Source organism: Berghia stephanieae, chromosome 4 (assembly GCF_034508935.2).
Source record: "Berghia stephanieae isolate SIO BIC M18660-M18661 chromosome 4, UCSD_Bste_1.3, whole genome shotgun sequence".
Classification (NCBI taxonomy): domain Eukaryota; kingdom Metazoa; phylum Mollusca; class Gastropoda; order Nudibranchia; family Aeolidiidae; genus Berghia; species Berghia stephanieae.
In genome coordinates this window covers 12,690,362-12,710,610 of record NC_088363.1, presented here as the reverse complement: position 1 = coordinate 12,710,610, position 20,249 = coordinate 12,690,362, and the positions used below count along the sequence as shown (strand labels likewise).

The 20,249-nt window shown below is 36.5% G+C and overlaps 1 protein-coding gene across 1 annotated transcript in view; it reads right to left on the bottom strand.

Annotated features, from left to right (window-relative positions):
* LOC144970043 (uncharacterized) overlaps nucleotides 1-17,754 on the bottom strand; it is a gene marked incomplete in the record, with an annotated part of 150,687 nt that extends 132,933 nt beyond the window's left edge. The window contains 2 exon segments of the mRNA XM_078909239.1: nucleotides 15,032-15,872; nucleotides 17,373-17,754. Coding sequence (XP_078765365.1) covers nucleotides 15,032-15,137 — 106 coding nt within the window.
* Nucleotides 17,755-20,249: the final 2,495 nt, after the last annotated feature.

The window sequence follows — 20,249 nt, the reverse complement described above, 5'->3', positions numbered from 1 at the left end:
ATGCATGATGCTGGTAGGACATTGTTACATAAACACTGGCATAGCTGTAACAATGATACCATTATAATATCACATTATATGGAACGACACATGAATTGATAGAGATAGATAACAGGAACAAGTGATGCACTTTATATACACAATTAGATTGGGCATACAATGATAGGGGGCATTTGCAAGCAAAATATGCCTTTATAAAAACATTACTTCAACGGGAGGGAACGCAGTATAAGAGTGAAAGAGTCGATTTAGACAGATATTATGTCGGTTGTTGCACATGTATGCGCGTTTTAGATTGGATGAGATTAGAAGAACGGCTTGAGTGCAAAAGCAGGTAAGACACGACATGTGCACAATACGAATAAGAGGTGACTTGTACTGCATGAAATAGAACGGATGACCTTTATAATATATGAAGCACATCAAAGCGCACGGGGTACGATAAAACCGTGGTGACGCCCTATATAAATGAAGAAATTTTGTTTTTATATAAAATCACTGTTTGAAAGTGGAGTCAGCCCCCTGTACGTAAAATCAGAGAAAGAATAAAATGAAACATTAAAACCAAATAGGCGATCTGGCCTTTCTTTATCTAATATGCAAAATCTGCACAAAAAGGTTCCATTCTATGCCTTTGTGCGGGAATAAATGCAGCACAGTAAAGCGCTTTGAATAAAGTGAAATCGTGAGGTAACGCATTTGACAAATGAATAAAATGTTGTTTTTATGTCGAAGGACGGTTTGAAATTTTATCCCCAAATGTAACACAAAAAAGGGGATTAACCATTAACCCGTATCGGCGGTCTGGTCGTTTCTAGTCTCGTCTGCAGGGGTCTAGGCCCTCGAGAGGGAATAAGTGCAGCACAGTAAATCGCATTGAATAACGTGAAACCGTGAGGCAGTACGTTATAAAAAATGGACAATTTTGTTTTTATGTCAAATCAATGTTTGAAAGTCAAGCCGCGTGTTTATGTCAAATCAGAGGATTATAAAATTAACCCGTATCGACGGTCTACCCGTTTCTTATCTAATAAGCAAAGGGGTGTACAAAATGAGGTTCCGTTCTATGATGGGCCTTGCCAGGGCGGTATGGCCATTTCATTTCCAATCTAATATGCAGGGATCTACACAATGTGTCAACTACATATAGAAGCTATACAGTACAGGGTCTAGTCTAGGCTGCTGACAAAAACAGATTTCATGGCACGGTGATTCCGTGCTAAATCTTTTCTATCTATCTACCTACCTACCTCCACCCCCCCCCCCCCCCCCTCCCCAACGATAATGTCACCGTGTTTTCACCATCAACCAACCGTCACACGTTTGGTTGTAAACAAGAAATCTGTATAATACTAATAATGTTCTGCCTTGCCATCATGATTGCATGCGAGATACTGTAAGTCATAATAATAATAATACCTTATTTATGGGAGAAATAATTCATGTGCTGTGTGTCTTATCGGAGACAAACAGACATCGGACCGCAATACAAGCCGATTTTCACATCAAACACCAGATTCGTATCTGCAAAGGTCAAGGAAATAATATAACCACAAATAAACAGTGTGCAGTCCACTCAACTCATTGCACATCGATTTAGGCTGGTGTGGCAAAATAAAGACAAAATAGAAGTTGACGGTTTCAAGAGAAAGTAAGCTATCCCATCATTTTTGAAAACTCATATCATGAGCTTAATTTCCCCCTTTCACTCACAGTTTTTCAGGGAGCCAAAGACCCAGTTTTATGCAGCACATTACGTCACTGGTTCGTTGTATAGCTTTTAATCTTTAACTATGTGTAAATATAAAAGAGGTATAATGCTAATACATTTTTAAAAATTTGGTGTCCAAGTGGCTTTGACAAATTAATACTATTTTATAATGCAGGATAGCTTTGTCTTCAGAACCGACAAGTCTATTGTTGTAATCAACAAACTTGTCGTGAAATAGAGTGGACCTGATCATTCTCTGGCTGGCAAAAAAAAATGTAAAAAAATAAACACCATAAATATGAAACAACACCAATGTATCTACAGAGAGCAGCAGCAGGTATGTCCAGTGTCATACGACATCAATCTAACAAACTACAACATCTACTACAGTCAGTGCTGGAAGAAGAAATCGGAGAATTTTTTTTAAAAAGGAAAAGAAAATGTTCGCAATATTTTGTTTGCTTTCAGAATGAGGCAGAGGCCATGGTGTATTTTAAGGGGGATGAACAACGAAACGGTATCGCCTATAATTGTATCAAAATAAATACGTACAGTGTCTCCAATGTGTTTTTTAAATGGCATCAAGTAAACATCTCTATGAAACAATGAACTCCCCTATACAAATATATCTGTAGGAACGGACATGAACGTGGTAATAATGTCATTTCAAAACAATATTATTTTGTTTTTGAATAAAACTAAGAACTGTGTCGTGTTTGCTGTCAGGTGGACTAAACAATGATGGCAAATATATAATATATATATATATATATATATATATATATATATATATATATATATATATATATATATATATATATAGGTCAATGCAACGCCTACAGTATATTGTCGTGTTTAATAATATATTTTAGACTAATATACCCCCCCCCCCCCCCAAAAAAAAAATATATATATATATCGTTGCCTGTGGTTATTGGGAAAAGAAATAAAATTACTAACTTAGGAGTTAGGAGGCATAATATATAATAAGCATTTTCTTGACCTAAATGACATTCGGAAAGTAAAGTTAGAAGCAGCCCAACTTTCAGACCACGATCTAGACGTAAAATGGCATATATCCACAACAGTAGGTGGGAATGACAGACAGGCAGAAGAGATGAAATCATGGGAAAATTAAGTAGAAGAAAAATAAAAAGGGATGAAAAAAAAAGGGGGGGCGGGGATAAAATGAAACGTTAGAAAGTGCAAATCCCAGCGTGCAAATGAAATTAAATGCAAAGATCGACACTCAACATTAGCACAGAGACAAAGAATTTCTGGATTATTGGTTTAGTGCATCACAATGTGCTGTTAGGAAAGGGGTGGGGGATGCATTGCATTTCGATCACTTTACACAAACGACAACAGAAAGTCTCTCTCTCTCTCTCTTCTCTCTCTCTCTCTCTCTCTCTCTCTCTCTCTTCTCTCTCTCTCTCTCTCTCTCTCTCTCTCTCTCTCTCTCTCTCTCTCTCTCTCTCTCTCTCTCTCTCTCAACGTAAACGGAATCAATTATAAATACAAACTGGAGAGCTTTTCCCGTTCCAGAAAGATGCCATAATATAACTAGACTAAGAGGTAGAATGGAACTTGACCATAATGTGTAGAGTCGGAAACTTCTATAGAGTACTCTTAGTAGGTAATGGTTGAAGTATAGTTGAAGTAACAAACATAGTAAGTACAGTAGTACCGTGGTCACAGCATCGGTGACTTACCTCTGATTTTATCCGCATCTTTGGAGGAGAGACGAAACGAGGCTTTACTCAGTCTCTTCATGTTTGCTGTTAATGATGGATGGATGGGTAGGTAGAGGTGACGCTGGAGGTAGGGTCTCTCGTACTCGTACAATCCACACTCACAGGTCTATAGGTTACCAATTTTGAATGATATTCCACTTGTCGTAATCCGTCAGCATCCAGAAATAAACACACGAATAACAAAATAATAATAATAATAAACCTAGATCGAATCTCTACAGATGATGAACAAAATGGCTGGCACTGAAGTGTTATAATACAATTCCTCCTATTGCCTCAAGGGAAATGTTGTTGTATCAATACATTGTTGTTATGGTTTTGGAGTGCCAAAATAGATCTATAACTATAACACACCGAATAATAAACAAGCAGGAAAACTAAATCAACCGTTTTACGCTTGACGAATCAACGACTGACAATCATAATATGACATGGGGGAACATCGTCATTTTGTCGTCGTTGGAATCATCACCACCATCCTCATCGCCAGCATAGTTTTTAATTACCCCTCATAGAATAAAATATATCATTATTCCCAGAAAACAACAACAATCAAAGCGTAATCCACCTCCAGCGACCCACAAAAAGACGAACGAATCCAGCGATAATAACGTTATTTATAGGCTTGTTGGAGTGACAACAGTGCGCCACCCGCCCCCTCTCTCATCCCGTCATCGGTGTGAGATCAATAAATAACAATCTCATACAGAGGAACACACACAATCACACTTCGAACGTGGTCCAAGTAGTGGGTGGTGGGGTTGGTGAGAGTAGTAGAGGCGGTAAACAAGGGACAGCAAACGACACCTGAAAAGCGAAATTCCGAACGGTTCTGACCAAAGACACTTTGTAAAGTAAATACTGTAAATCTAGTACTTGTAGTTTCTGTTTAAGCCGAGAGTACTTTTACTCAAACGTATCCTTTTTCCTTTCTACAAGTTATCCACACTCGAGTCTCCATTTCTCTTCCAGCTCACATGACATGAAATTGGATTGGGGGAATCGTCTATGACTCACGTTTGGTGACAGCCGACAGCCGGACAGCTCTGACTACTGCCTGTTGTGCAATGCTGGGAGCCAATACGGGCTATGGTGGCAGCAGATGATTCAATTGAAAAAAAGATGCTCGTTTCCAGTCAAAGTGCCCCTGAATCAAATGACGACATCCTCAATCATCCTTTGAACTTGTAGCATGCATGGCACAGCTCTGGAAATCCAATTTGATTATTGATTGATGATGAGAAACATTCCTTTTTTTTTTCTTTCTTTTCTCTTCTTTCGCTCTTCTTCTTTCAGTTTGGATGGAGTGAATGAACTGCGTCCAATCAATTTTTATTCTCTTAAATCTGCGTATCTATTATTTATTTTCAACTAGGCAATTGTCCTTCAAAAGAGAAAAAAAAACACAGTCAACGCATTATTATAACAATGTACTTTTAACGTTGAATGCAGCATGCAATCCAAACCTGTTTAAGAATTACATATTGAATTACCATCAAACCTATAACAATCTATTGAATTTGTAAGCGGATTGCGTGGGCATAAACAAAATAACCACCGTCATACAGATTGGTGAAAAATTTATGTCTCACATGCACGAACGTAGCGAGCCGACATCAGCTTTGGTCACGCCTTGGTGAATACAAAATCTATGAGGACGTGTTATGGGAAGCTGGAGGACTGGAGAGGGACGAAAACAAAACAAAAAAAAGTGTGTTAGGCTTGATTAAAACATTCATAAGACTGCAGGGGGAGTGAGTCAGTCGGTCGGTCACTCAGTCCGTTGGTTGGACAAAGCCAGCAATGATGCCATGCCGTAGGGGAAGGTGATGGTGTAAGCAACTAAGAGACTACAATAAACAGACACCAAAGACCACAGCATCATTATGCATTTCACTTTAAAAATGGGAGTCATGAAGACATTGAATGCCATTACACAATGAATAATAATTATAAGCGGTACTAAAAACACTGCAAATAGCGACAATAATAATAATAATAATAATAATAATAATAATAATAATAATAATAATAATAATAATAATAATAATAATAATAATAATAATAACAATAATAACAACAATAACAATAAGGCATGATGCGATATAGTTATTTTATCCAACCAAAAACCTAAGTGGAGGGATGGAACTGATCAGGTTAGCAAAGAGCAGATGGACACGAATATCACCCAACAACTCCAGTTCTGTTCTGTTATTGAAAATGCAATATTCCTCCTCACTCATTTCAAATGTGTGAAAAACAAACCGTTATAGTAGACGATGACAATATTTTTCATTTTTACTATTTATCTACCGTCCAACACTTGCGCATTTTTGGGGGATAAATTTGCTGATGAAAATAGCCAATTTCCAAGCTATCCTCTTTACAACAGTCACATGAAAACATATTTTGGGACGAAGCGACGTGCAAAAATAAATGGTGTGAATGAATGGAGAGAAAAGGGAGTGAGACGAATAAAATAAGGATAATAATATCGAACTGGGTGTTATATTAGTGGAAATATAATCCAATTTTATTAAGTGTGAGACAACACGAAAAATCAATTTTGACCAGTAATAAGTGGCTATGAAACTAAAAGTAGTCATGTTGTAAGCTTGACAAAAACATATCATTTAAGAGGGGGAAAAAGTGGCATGAAAGCTTTTTCTTGTATCTATCAGCAGCTAGGATGACTCCCACTCCAAAATTCAGGTTTTGATACTTTTTGATAAGTAAAAGGGTTTGTGTGTGTGTGGGGGGGGGGGGGGGGGGGGGTAGTAATTTTAAACTTGTGATATTTGAATAAAAAGTTTTCATGCCAACCAAATGGAAATGAATGTGTTTTGTCATCGAATGGCCGGACGGAATGTCTTATCAAGCCATGTCTGTGTCGGCGATCACACCAGGACACACAATAACAGGCAATCAAAGCCTATGCTATGTCACGGACACTTGTCTCACTCAAGGAAAACAAAGTCATTGAAGCGATAAGTTCCACATTCGTCATGAGGATAAGAGACATATATATCCCCACTTAATAAAAAGCAGTATTTTATCCCATAAATCCCTTTGACAGTGCTACATTTCTTTAAGCATGAAGCCAGTCCTCATGAACAAATACATACAATTCTTTCCAATAAGACTTGACAGATATAGATATAGAGTATGTAATGATTCTACAAAACCAGTTAGACTTAGACCAACACCGTAACTACCAGCCCTGTATGGGGCAGCTTACTATCGGGATCCATTTTACCTTGGTTAATGACACAACGTTAACGGAAGGGAAATATTGTAATTGTATTATGGTTTATCAGAAGTCGTCATGATCAATATTGGTCATCAGTGTTGATGACAGGCTGGTTATCCCGTGGTATATATTTTAAAAAGTCACGATGTTAAGGACAAGAAGGCTAACCCGAGTGTATAAAAACAATTTGGTGTTATGGACCACGATGTTCTCCCACAGTATAAAATAAAAATGTTGACAAAGTTATCAGGACACTGCTTTTTTAAATATATTATGATTCTATTTTAAGATCGTTCTTTTTTTCTTTCTTTTTATTTTTAAAGATTATAAGGTTCTAAAAGAGACCGTGAGAGATTTGCGTGGTAAACAAACTTGGCTTGGGGCCTTTTTTTTTAATGAGAGAAAGTGAACATATGAGTTTGGAAAACTGATCGCATGGCTTACTCCAACTGGTCCATAAAACCAGCCAATTATTACCTACCGGTCTTGGGCCACTGGCTTTGATGGCGATAGTATTGTGGTCTGTCATGACAGTTTGTTGATATTTTCTATACCTTTTGGGTTTCAAAAGACCCAATTTGTCATACCCTCAATTATTAATTGATTGGATTGTCAAAGATTTTTTTGTCATGCTAAGGATGAATATTTGTGCTTGGGTCATACTCAGCGACATCTATAGGGTATTTGAAGTCCTAGGTCATACTAGACGCTCTGATTAATGGGTGGACATTTCTTGTGGTATATATGGTGGGCTTTTCTAACCATGGATGCCATTCTATGTGGACTGATGGCATGACTATGTCATTATTTCTTCAGACAGGAGAGTGTGACACTTTACATTGGGTGTGTGACCAAACAAACCCATGTGGCCCTCATGTAAAGTGATTATCATGTGGTTGGGGTTTTTAAAAAAAGTATTATAGAGCGTGCAGAGTTTATCCCAGATTCAACAGAAATGGACAGTATCAATTGTTTGCTACCCTTTGGATAGGAAACAATCGCAAAGCACATTCCACCATAGCTAATATATTCAACAATTACAGCTTGGTAGTCTAAAAAGAAAAAAGGAAAAAAAAAAAAAAACTATTTTAAAAAAACAAACAAAAAACAAACCGCCCCACCTGTAGTAGATTCTTATCCCTTTGAACTACCAAGGGGAAATGATAATAAACCTGAACATTCAAATGTTAATTTTATGTTCCCTGCCTCTTTCCTTTGCTTTACTGGGGCTTTAACTTTAAGTATTCATTTTATATCTAGTTTCTCTATCCATAGCTTCAGGCAGTATGTTAGTTGGTCCATTCGTGTCAATTGTAGTTGTAGTTCAGCCTACTATCAGATGTCCTTATTCCCCTCTGTCAGCTGTGTACAATGCCGCTAACACATCTTACAGCTTTGCACTTGCTCTTTGGGTCATTACAATGGTGATAAGCTTTCATCTTTTAGCACAGTTTGAAATCACTGATAAGAAATATTTTCAAAATAAATAAACCCCCCCCCCCCCCACCCCCCACCAAAAAAAGGAAAAACGAAAACAAAGTGAGACAGGCTTGCATTTGTTTTTCAACTACATGGATAGACAGCCTGTCTTACTTTGGTGAAGGAGTTTTATTGAATACTGATTGGAACTTTATCATTTTACTCTTAAACTTGCTATTTTTTTTCTTAAACTTGACATTATTACTCCACAATTTACTCTTAAAAAAAACTTCACGACTTCATGATAAAACTACAACTTTACCCGATAATTTTCCGCTAAAATTTGGCGATTTAAAAGCCAATCAATTTGGGCCAACATCTAAATATTACTCTTAGTCTGGACACCAAATCTTGGGGCCTTCAGGACATCTATAATGGCAATGAGTTGCACCACTGCTACAGTTTTCCAATCGAAAATGATTAAATAAGCACTTAAAACCTGATGAAGAATTATGATGTGAGAAAATTTCAGTCTTGCCATGCATGAAGGCAGCACAGCGGTACAGTGTTTATTTAATATCTCAGAAGGCACTGAATTCGACTCTCCAAAGCACTGTGACCTTGAGCAAGCCACCTTGCCCCAGCCTGCACTGCTGCTAACCCATGGGTTATTCTAGTCTTCCCTTGGAATACACCTTAAAGACAAAATCCCTTTAGTAATGATAAAAAATCGAAATTTTATTTTTTCATTAATTTTAATCTTTGGTGATGTGACATTTGCAAAATTAATATTTTTTAAATGAGATCCGACCGGCCTTCTTCAAGAGTAATAAAAGTAAATGTGACCAATTGTCCCAAAATTGTATAGTGCCCGGTGAATCTGACATATTTAATTTACATATATTATAATAATTAATTTTATGCTTAAAAATTAACAACACATCTTCAATGATGAAAGTGAATTCAATTTCTTAAATTCTTAAATGACCTTATTCTAATCAGTTTGATTTTAAACTCAATTCTCTGTATATCTAGTTCATGTATGAAAACTACTAGACCGATACAGTGGATGACACATCTGCTAAGACAGGAATCAGTGGTTATGACAAACAAAGAGTTCCATCTTCATAGGACCCAAACAGCAGAGAAAGCAAATAAAACGTGAAAGAAATTGCCTAGCATGTGACTGTATGAAAAGGAAATTTGGTTCATTTTGTCTCCTGCTGTTGGAACAAATGAAGCATTGTCAAAGTCATTTGGGCATGTTTAATCTGTGGGTATATATAATTGTATATATATCTATTTATTTATGCTGGGACACATCATTACTTCCAACTGATTTTTTTTGTTTGTTGCTTTAGGTCTCTTCCAACACAATTGAGGTTATATGAGAGACCGCTGAAACAAAAAAAAAAGCAATCTAACAAAAATAGTACAAATGTAAATCAAAATCATAACCTAAAGATATCATAAGCTAAATTATAAATAACCAAGAACAAACAGGCAGAAGATTTACAGAAAAAAAATATCCCCTGTCAAAAATACAATCACAAACCAAAGAAGCAGGATAGGCTAGTAAAGAGAAGAAGAAACGACATCACTATCGGATCGTACACCCATGCGAACATCATAGGTATATGATTCAAGGGTGATGCTCCCATCCAACCACCCGCTACTTCCAACTGACAGCATCAACGTATAATAATAGAGAAACAGAGTATCAAAATACACCTAAAATGCTGACAATGTTTGTTCGGAAAGGATGTAATTTGAAAACAGTTTTTCAGAGTTCTTCCAAATCCCAGCTTTTCATGAATAACCCACTCATGTCATCACTTATAGTGTGAAATAAAGTGTTGATCACTGAAAATACTTCTCATTTAAATTGGGTCTATTAAAGACATGTATAAACATGAGCTTTTACGTATCCACTAAAAGAACTTAAGGGTCATAACCCAACAACTAAATTCAAGATAAAAGGATAAAAGGCATGATGTCCGAAAGGTGCCCTACTTTTTCTTCTGGACAAAGGAAACATTGTTATCAACAGTCTGTACTTTTAATCATATCACAGCTCGTCACACATGGTGAGAACATATGAGTAGAGAGGTTTTATCAGACTCAACCTTACATCACCCACAAGAGGACCAGAACCTGGGACCTACAGATCACAAAACTGCTAACCAGGAAGCGGCAGAAAGCGAGACAGAGACTTTTTAAACTCAGAAGTCACAAGATGCACCCAAACTTAAATAAAAGTGACCTAACCTAACGTTTAAATAGAAAAGACTAAGTCACAGCCTTTAGACTGCTATCAGGACATGACGTCCTGAAACACGACAAACACAGGACTTTCAAAATAAAAGAAACAGGCATGTGTGGTTGTGGTGAAGGAGAAGAAGATGAGCTTTTTTGGAGCTTGGGCTTTGATATAGCGCAATATCCACTTAACATGCTCAAATCGCTTTACAAGGGGTCCCTGGCCAACAGCAACACTTAACCTCGCCTAGCAGGCGTCATGTCCCATCCTAAATGTTAAATGTTGCTGTTGACCAGGAACTCCTTGTAAAGCACTTTGAGAACGTTTAGTGTATATTGCGCTATATAAAAGCTCAATTTTCATTATTATTATATTAACATGTCGGACAGGACTTGGCACCTGTTAGGCAATATTATAATTTTTTTTCGGACAAAGACAACGCTGTTAACGACCAGGTACTCATTTTACACCTAAGAACGGTGAGAGAATATGAGTAAAGAGTCTTCACCAAGGACTCAACTATGCGCCGAAAGCAGGTGTCTTACCACAAGACCACAAAGTCGCACATATGTCCACCATATACTCCAGACTTGGCCAATGTATGCAACAACAAGAGAGGTACCACACTTCTGCAGACTAACTTGTACGGGCCCGTGACAGAGCTGAGAAATACAACTACACATTCAAACATGAAGACAATAGGATCGGATAGGGAAAAAAAGAAGAAACTCAGAAGTCAAAAGAAAAGAAAAAAAAATCCAAGTGGCTATACCAGAACTCAAACAGCAACTTTCTGATCCAAAAGTATGTGATTTATCACTACGTAATCGGGTCACCCTAATTCTTAGAAAGCATCACATATCAAAGATATCACTAATGATAGAAGGTATTAGGCAAAACTGAAAATCCCTTTAAACAACATCTGACTTGTCACTGGGTGAAATGCAACAAAAACATCCTGTGTAAATAATATTTCAAAATAATCCCTATAGAAACAAAAAACAATCCCCATCAATCCACAAGGCAAGTTTTCCACCATCTCAATAATACACCACCATAATTAGTTTATATTGCCATTTTCTTCACATTTTTTTCCTGTCCTAATTTCCAAAAGAAAAAAATCAAAGTCGTCCTTCAGAGCTATTATAGACCCGTGGAGACAGAGTTTATCTCAATATCTGTAAACATGAAACGGAAAATAGCAATTCCTTGCTCCCTTTGAAAAGGACGCTACTCTATCACAAAAACTTTTCACCAGATTTAACAGACCCAGCTACCCAATCAGTGTTGGGTGGATATGGGGTCAGAAAAATATCTCGACATCACCCCTGGATCAATCTTGGTCCCTTTGCATTTGAAGCGAGTGGTCTACCAACTGAGCTATCAGTACCCCCAATTTCAAAATTAATTTACTTATACAGTAGGTATGTAAGTCCATTCAGAAGGACGACATCAGAAGTATATTATGCTGTTGGACTGTTGGGCACGACAAAGGTTCGGATATAACGAATAATATAATTACTTTGGTGAGAACTATGTGGTGATAGTGTCAACCAGAAGAGAACGAATCTCTTATTGGATTAATGTCTTCAAGCCTACGGCATTGCTAAATTTTCCATAGCGTGGTCTTACAGAGGCACAAGGCGCTTGTGACTGGATTTTGTTGCAGTTTCTGTTGTATGGACATAGCAAGTACATCATCAAAACTTTTCACCAGATCTAACATACCTAGCTACCCAATCAGGGCTAGGTGGACATGGAGGCAGAAAAAAATCTCGACATCACAACTGGTGGATCAATATTTTTTTTTTTTTTTAATGGGAATGACATGATCCACACCCAGACCTTGCTAGACATCTATATCTGAATGACCAGCAACTTTTTGTTTAGAGGTTCTGTTGAGGCTTTCAATTTAAACTTTAAACTGAGCTTTATTCACCACTCTGGCTCTGGATCAATCTTTTTGTGAATTCCACTGATCTGGCCATCGAATTTTCTGACACATCTGCCATTCTTAGTGAAACCAATTAGGTCTACATTCAATTTAAAAGAAGAAAATGATAACGAAGGGGACTTTTGACCCACAACTAAATAAAAATAAAAAGGGCAAAGTACTCTACCAAACTTAACGTTGCCTAAACTGAAACAGACGACTGTAGACCAACATACTCATCTGTGCTAACTTACAGAAAGAAACAGTTACAAAATATAGATAATCCCTATTTTCAACTTTCTGATATAAATGCAAATCTGAACAAGGCTTGTTGATAGGAAAAAGGTTTGTTTTTATCAGCAAAATAGAACGCACAATCGGTTACAGTCAGACAGGTCAAAGGGTTGTCAGTCACCATTGAGTTTGATTCAAATTCGCATTCGGCGGCGGTCTGCTGCCCAACAGCTCGAATCAATTAAATAATAAATTACATGGATTAAACAATATTTGTCATTAAAACATTCAGCAACAAAAGTGTATACTTACTCAAATTCAAATTTCAACTTTTCGAAAGCAAAGTCGCTCAAGTTAAGTAGAAAATATCGTTACCTAGAAAACACAACCTTGGCCCATTGAATCTTCTGCAACTTTTTTTACTTTTGATATTTCTTGACGAAGTGCTGCCATCTGGCCAGTTCATACAGTGGAGGTAACTCAGTTAAATATAGTTAGATTTTATACAGATATAGTTCATTCCCCTGATACAGAAAATGACGGACAAGAGACGGGTGTCAGATAGATAGATAGATAGATAGATAGATAGATAGATAGATAGATAGATAGATAGATAGATAGATAGATAGATAGATAGATAGATAGATAGATCGACAGATTTCAAAAAATATCCTTCACTATGTAACAAAACGCACCCGATTATCAGATCTGTAAAATGTGCACGTTGTGTTATGACCAACGTTGATCTATTTGCAGGTCTGACAATTCAAATTGTTATGTGCTCGTTGTTGTGATGTAAAATACTCTCAAACCAACCCAAAATATTGACCATTACAACATTGTTAAATCAAGTCCATATTTTAATTAGGTTCGGTTATCAGACCTGAATATATGTGAACGTAGGTTAAGAGAGTTTGATTAATTTGTCTCCATCAAAAGTATTGGATTATATCTAGTCTGAATTTCAAATAAATAATTACGAAAGAAGATGTATATCCATTAAAATCTGAATTAAAACTTTTTTTTTAAAATGAATTTAAGTATTAAGCCCACTTTAATAAATAACAATGTGAAATTGAATGTAAGCTTAAATTTAATATACGAAAACAGAGAAATATGGACGTTTCGGGTTTCCCCTTTATCAACAAAACAGGATGAATGAAAGAAACACTACAGACGAATGAGATGATATGGTAGTGGCGTTGTTAAGATGAATAAACAAAAACCTTCATCCTGTTCTATTGATAAAGGGGAAACCCGGAACGTCCATATTATCTTGTTTCGTTCATTACATTTAAGCTTACATTCAATTGCACTTGCTATTTATTTCTTCGAGCTTCGAGCACCAACATTTATATGAGTCCACTTTATGAGACTGTATTGGTCCTGGGTGAGGGGTTTTCTAGTCTAGAGAATCGAGAATAAGTATAAGGAACGAAATGGCTAGGGAGGACGAGAGACGCATGCGCACAACCAACATGACGTTCTCTCTCTAATAACTTTTCCGCCGGTGACGTCCAATCAAGGGACGCTACTCTTCCGCTAATCTCATTCCCTATTCAGTATCAGAAACTGAATAGTAATATGTTGAAATAGAGAACAAAAAGCTGTCTCAAACCTTGTTAAACGAAAAACAGAACAAAATTATAATGATGTAAACGAAAGTCAAAACAAAAGGACATTGATGTGCTTGTCTGCACCATTCGGTTCGTGATGATGTTAGGTGTGTCTGACCCTGACACGTCCGTTCTGATACAAAGGGATAGGAACACGACGGGAGACTAAAATAAATGTGACCTATGTCTCAAAACGGTTGGTGTGAATTAATAAATGGTGTAAGAATTGAAAGTACCGTTGTAAAACTAAATTATGAAGTTTGGGTTAAGTTTACGAGATTTGTTGTGATATCAAAGTGACAGATACTTAGGGAGCAGGTACGGGTGTAAGATATAGATCTGAAAAAGTGTGTATGAAACAGTGACAGACAAAGCACAGAGAGATGGAGATAGAGAGAGGGGGGGGGGAGAAAGAGATAGAGATAGATAGATTGAGAGATAAAGAGAAAGAGATAGAGAGAGGGGAGGAGGAGGAGGAGGAGGAAGAGGAGGAGGGGGAGGAGGAGAGAAAGAAAGAAAGAGAGAGTGTGTGTGTGTCTGTGTGTGTGTGAGAGAGACACAGAGAGAGAGAGAGAGAGAGAGAGAGAGAGAGGGAGGGAGGGAGAGAGAGAGAGAGAATACAATAGGGAGAGAAATAAAACATCCCAAAAATCAGCCGAGGCAGGCATTGTTTCATACACAATATTTCAGATCTTTATGATTTATTTTTGCAGACAATGGATAAGCCTAGTTCCTTAAATTGACAAAACCTAGTCTCTCACATCTCAGTTCATGTCAACTTTAATATCAATTTTTGACGCAATACCGTTCAGAGACTATATAATGGGTCACAATCAATGGCCTACTGTACTTACCCAATGACCGTCTGAAGGATATTGACCGTATCTGACGGACCTGTCGGATGATCTTCCTGCCCATATCTGGGCCGAATGAGGAACTCCTGCCCAAACCCTGTGACATGACTGCTGATTGGCTGATTCGATGCTTCCTCTGAATTTAATTCCTTTATAATCCAATATAGAACAGATGCTAGTCGAATAATTCAATTCTTCGTCGAAGGACTTTGGTTCCCCTACAATCCAATACGAGACAATTTAGTTCCTATCATTAGACGAATGAATCACGAGTAGCAATTTTCCATCTATCGAAGAAAGTCAGAATTTTTCCTTCCTGACCTAACGTAATCGTGTTAATTGTTTGGATATTTATTTCTAATAAGCTGGAAATTTAAAAATAATTTCGACAGACAATTATAATAATCTGTGTCACTCCTGAAAATATTTTTAATTCCTGTTTTTAATTGACATTCCACTATCTAAATCTCCGTACAATTTTACATGAAATCAAATGAGAAAATATCATATCATTTCGAGCAAGCAGTTTTCCCTTGTAACTTATTTGATAATAAGCTGTTCGAAAACGTGCCGGGCTGAAAATCCTACTTCAGCTAATAACAAACATTGTCAAAACGACAAAGCTACACGTACAATCTCCTCCCGAGTGATATGGAATTTGTGTTGATGGAAATATCGATTGAATCCGTCAATGAATAAAACGTCTCACAAGGGTCAATAGAAATTGATCAAATGGCTGCACAAAATCAAAACAATTGCCCAAGAATCATCTTAAACGAATGAGCAGTACGGTTGGTGAAAAACATTGCAAGACAAGGGAACATCTTTCTCATTGTTGTATCTGAAATCAAAACAAAACAAAACCGAAAGTAGAAAGTATTATTATTATTATTATTATTATTATTATTATTATTATTATTATTATTATTATTATTATTATTATTATTATTATTATTATTATTATTATTATTATTATTAAATAATTCTCACAGTGATACGTAATAAAATAATAATATTATTTCCCATAGAAAAGATATGTAAACAAACCACACCGAGAGTGCAGAGTCTTTTGTATGGATTTTTTGTTAAATCCATTTTACGAGCCAATTAAATTAATAATGCCATTAATTAATTACATGTCATCTCTTTGTCACATTAATGTCTTTGTCAGCATTGCTGTGTGCAATTATTGTTGTCTCATAATTCATGGCTGAACAAAGTCGTTAATTGCATGGCAATTAAATTCATACCATGTCATTACGTTCATAATAAAATTATATTTTGAACATTTAATAATTAACAAGGTGTTACTATTGTCACAGGAAAGATTGTAATAATGATGATTTATGATAAAGATGATGATGATGATGATGATGATGATGATGATGATGATGATGTGATGATGATGATGATGATGATGATGATGATGATGATGACGATGATGATCATGATGATGATGATGGTGGTGGTGGTGGTGGTGGTCATGATGATGATGTTTATGATGATGATGATGATGATGATGATGATGATGATGATGATGATGATGATGATGATGATGTTACTTTTGATGATGATGGTATAATAATGATAAATGATGTTTCCATCGGTCCTAATGTGTGTGTTATAAATCATCAACATCATCATCATGTATGTCATTATCATTATCATCTATATCATCACGCACGTCAAAACCAGCCACTAATAAGGCACATGAGGTTAATCCGATTGTATTACAGGCCCTATATCCTATTCCACACAGGACACGCCGTACATCATTAATCACAAGAAGACATCAGACCTGTGAAAATGACACTCTTGTATATCATTTGTCAGGGGGTCCCGATAGCTCAGTTGGTAGAGCACTCGCTTCACACGCAAAGGGACCATGATCGATCCCGGGTGCAGATCCCGACGTCATACCATTTCGAGACGATGGGTTACATTAAACTTGCACTAATTGCAGGTCTGATAACCCAATTCAATATGGACTTATTGTTGTAATGGAAATCTCAAAAAAAAAAAAAAAAGAACGCAAAATATTGTCCATGACAACAATGTTAAATAAGGGCCATAATTGCGTCCAGATGTCAGACCTGCGTATATGTATACGTCGGTTATGTTTAATATGATATGATAATTTAGGGAACAGTCACTGGTGTGAGATAAAGATCTGTAAAACAGTGTATGATACAGTGCTAGACACAGCAAGGAAGAAAAATACAAGGAAAAACAATCTCCTAATATCAGTCGTCCTGGACCAGGGTTTGAACCTCAGTCCTCCTGATTACCTAGCCTTGTATCATACACTATTTTAAAGATCTTTATTTAATCCTCTCCTTACCGTCTACAGCAAAATCGTCACATTTGTTACGACACAATTTACATTTTTCTTATTCAGATTTATTTTGTACATCACAAACTTTGAAGAATGATCTTTTCTTCATTAATAAGAACATAAAGTTATTTTATAGAGAGCTTGTTTGAGTTTTTTAAAAAATCAATTTTTCTGCTTGGTAAGCCTGCCATTTTGGAAAAATACTGAAAATGATCGGTAAGGAAATAATTATGATAATAATATGAATCTATCCAACACTGATGAATTCACGAATCGTAATGATAATAATTCTACATCCTCTGACGCCAATTTTCCACAATCGTGTTTATAAGCGTCGGAAGAGAGAAACACACAATCTGAGGTTGTGAAATATTATAACATTCGCCATGGGACAGGATTATGACCTTAAACCATTTAGCATACAAATGCATATCATGTATGTGTGTATGTATGTATGTATGTATGTATGTATGTATGTATGTATGTATGTATGTATGTATGTATGTATGTATGTATGTGTGTATACATGAATACACATTCCAGTTTTGACTCCAGTCTGCCATTCTATCGCACACAACACAGACAAAATGTTTTATTCAGATTTTGGCCCAAAAAATATAAATATTTACTGCATGATTTAAAATCGATCATCGATTAAAATAACATTTAAATTGTCATAAATTGTTAAACATGTGACTTTATAAAAGAAGTCTTGGGTTTATGCATTTTGGGGATTTTGGCGGTCATTTTAATTTATCGATATAATTAATATATTATGAAGTAAAATTTTCTGGCCGAAATGTGAAAAAAGTCATTCTGTCATACGTGGCAACATCGCGTTCCAAAGCTATCTAAATTTGTTGTGGCGTTTTGTCTGTCCTCCTCCTCGCATGATTGACAGTGCATTAAAAACGGATATGAACCTTTCTAGTTAGGATACAATTTTACCTGATTAGTCTTTTTTACCTGGATGCAAGACCAGAAAAAACTAAATGAAAAAGCGGGGTGAAAAACAAAGGAGAAAGTATGGGGAAAAAATAAGAAAAGAAAAAGAAACAAATTAACCCAACTATATTGAATCAAATGACCCACATTAAAAAAGAAAGAAACAAACAAAAAATCAGAACAAACTTACAAACAAACAAACTTATAAACAAACATATTAAAAGGGACAAAAAGACTCTCTAGTAAACAAGAATCGATTATATTCATTTGCATTAAATTCATGTTAAATTTAGGTTTATTTGATTGTCTGTTTGTTTGTAGGGTTTTCTTTTTTCTTCTTTTTTTTTTTTTTTTTTTTGGGGGGGGAGGGGTTGTCTTTGTTTGATTTTGTGTTTTTGTTGGGGGTTTTTTCTGGGGTTTTGTTGTTGTTGTTGTTGTTGTTGTTGCTGTTGTTGTTGTTGTTGTTGTTGTTGTTGTTGCTGTTGTTGTTGTTGTTTTGTTTCTCTTTGTTTTGTTAATTTTTATTTTTTATTTCCATTTTTCTTATTTCTTGTTTTGTTTAGTTTAGGGGGGGGGGGGGTAGGAATCATGACCGTTGGACGACTAAGCTCCCTTTAGTTGGCTTCGACCAATTGCTGTAGGATCAATCTAAATGTAAACCGTTGTTTGAACATTGATATAACTTATATTTGTTTTACAAACCATTATAAACCCATCCATCCAGAGTTGGTGTGTGTTGACAAGACGAGATTGCATCCCCTTCTACTGCCTTTACAGTCACATCCTCTTTTTTCACATATATTATGCCATTGTAGACACTGTTTCCACTATCCGGGTGTTTCTTTATAATTATGGGACAAAATGACAAAATGATGGGAACACGGGTGTTAAATTTCATAAATCTATAAATTAAGATGTTCCCCGCACCCCCCCCCCCACCCACGTAGTCAAAAAGTCTCAAACATAAGACTTCTAAGCCTAGAACACAATGACATAATAATATCGGAGACAGCGAAACTTCTGAGGGTTTGAATAGCAGACGATTCGTATTTATGCCAGGTCGAGACAATTCGGTAAACATCTTCTCGCTCATTATGTCTATTATGTACTACAATTTAAATTTGGCACCGGTTTTCCGCAGCTTTCTATGTATTCATATGTGACAGCTTCTCACTAAATTCTCTCAAATTCATTTTTTCTTCTTGGAGTATTTGTGCGATTGCTATAGTGGTAAGAACTGGTGTGTATTTTATTCAAACACATACCATCAATACACACATGCCATGTTTACCGACTTGACCTTGAACACCCAAATACGGAAGGAGCCCCCGACGTTTCATGTCTTCATCATATTTAGTCTCCGATAATACGCTGCCCTTATTCTATAATTTTGCTGACGATAGCCCGATGACGTCATTCTAGAAAGCTCAATTGCCTACAGGGCATGTACACAACATTGAAGTCTAAAAGTCTGGAAACAACAATGGACCACCAGTCAGTAACTTTCATGTGAAAGCCTTGTATGGAGATTGGTGTTTTGGTGTGTGTGTGTGTGGGGGGGGGGGGGGGGGGGGATTTCTTCCGAACGACTTCCCACAGGATTTAATGAGATTTTAATGACACGAATCCTGAAGTAATTTGATTTGCTATCACAAACAACATGGATTCCATTTGTCTTACATTTCAAGGAACACTTCTAGACTTTGGTATAGAGCAACGTGGACATATATGCAGGTCTGACATCCGAACATCCTTATGGGCCTAGTTTAACATTGTTGTAATGGACAATGTGATTTGAAATTCCCATTACAACAATGAGCCCGGCCGTAAGGCATTGGGTTATCAGACCTGAAAATAAGTGCACGTCGGTATAGAGCAATAGACACTTAGTGGAAGGAAATATAACCACGCCCCTCGTACAGTGTCCAAATGTAAACA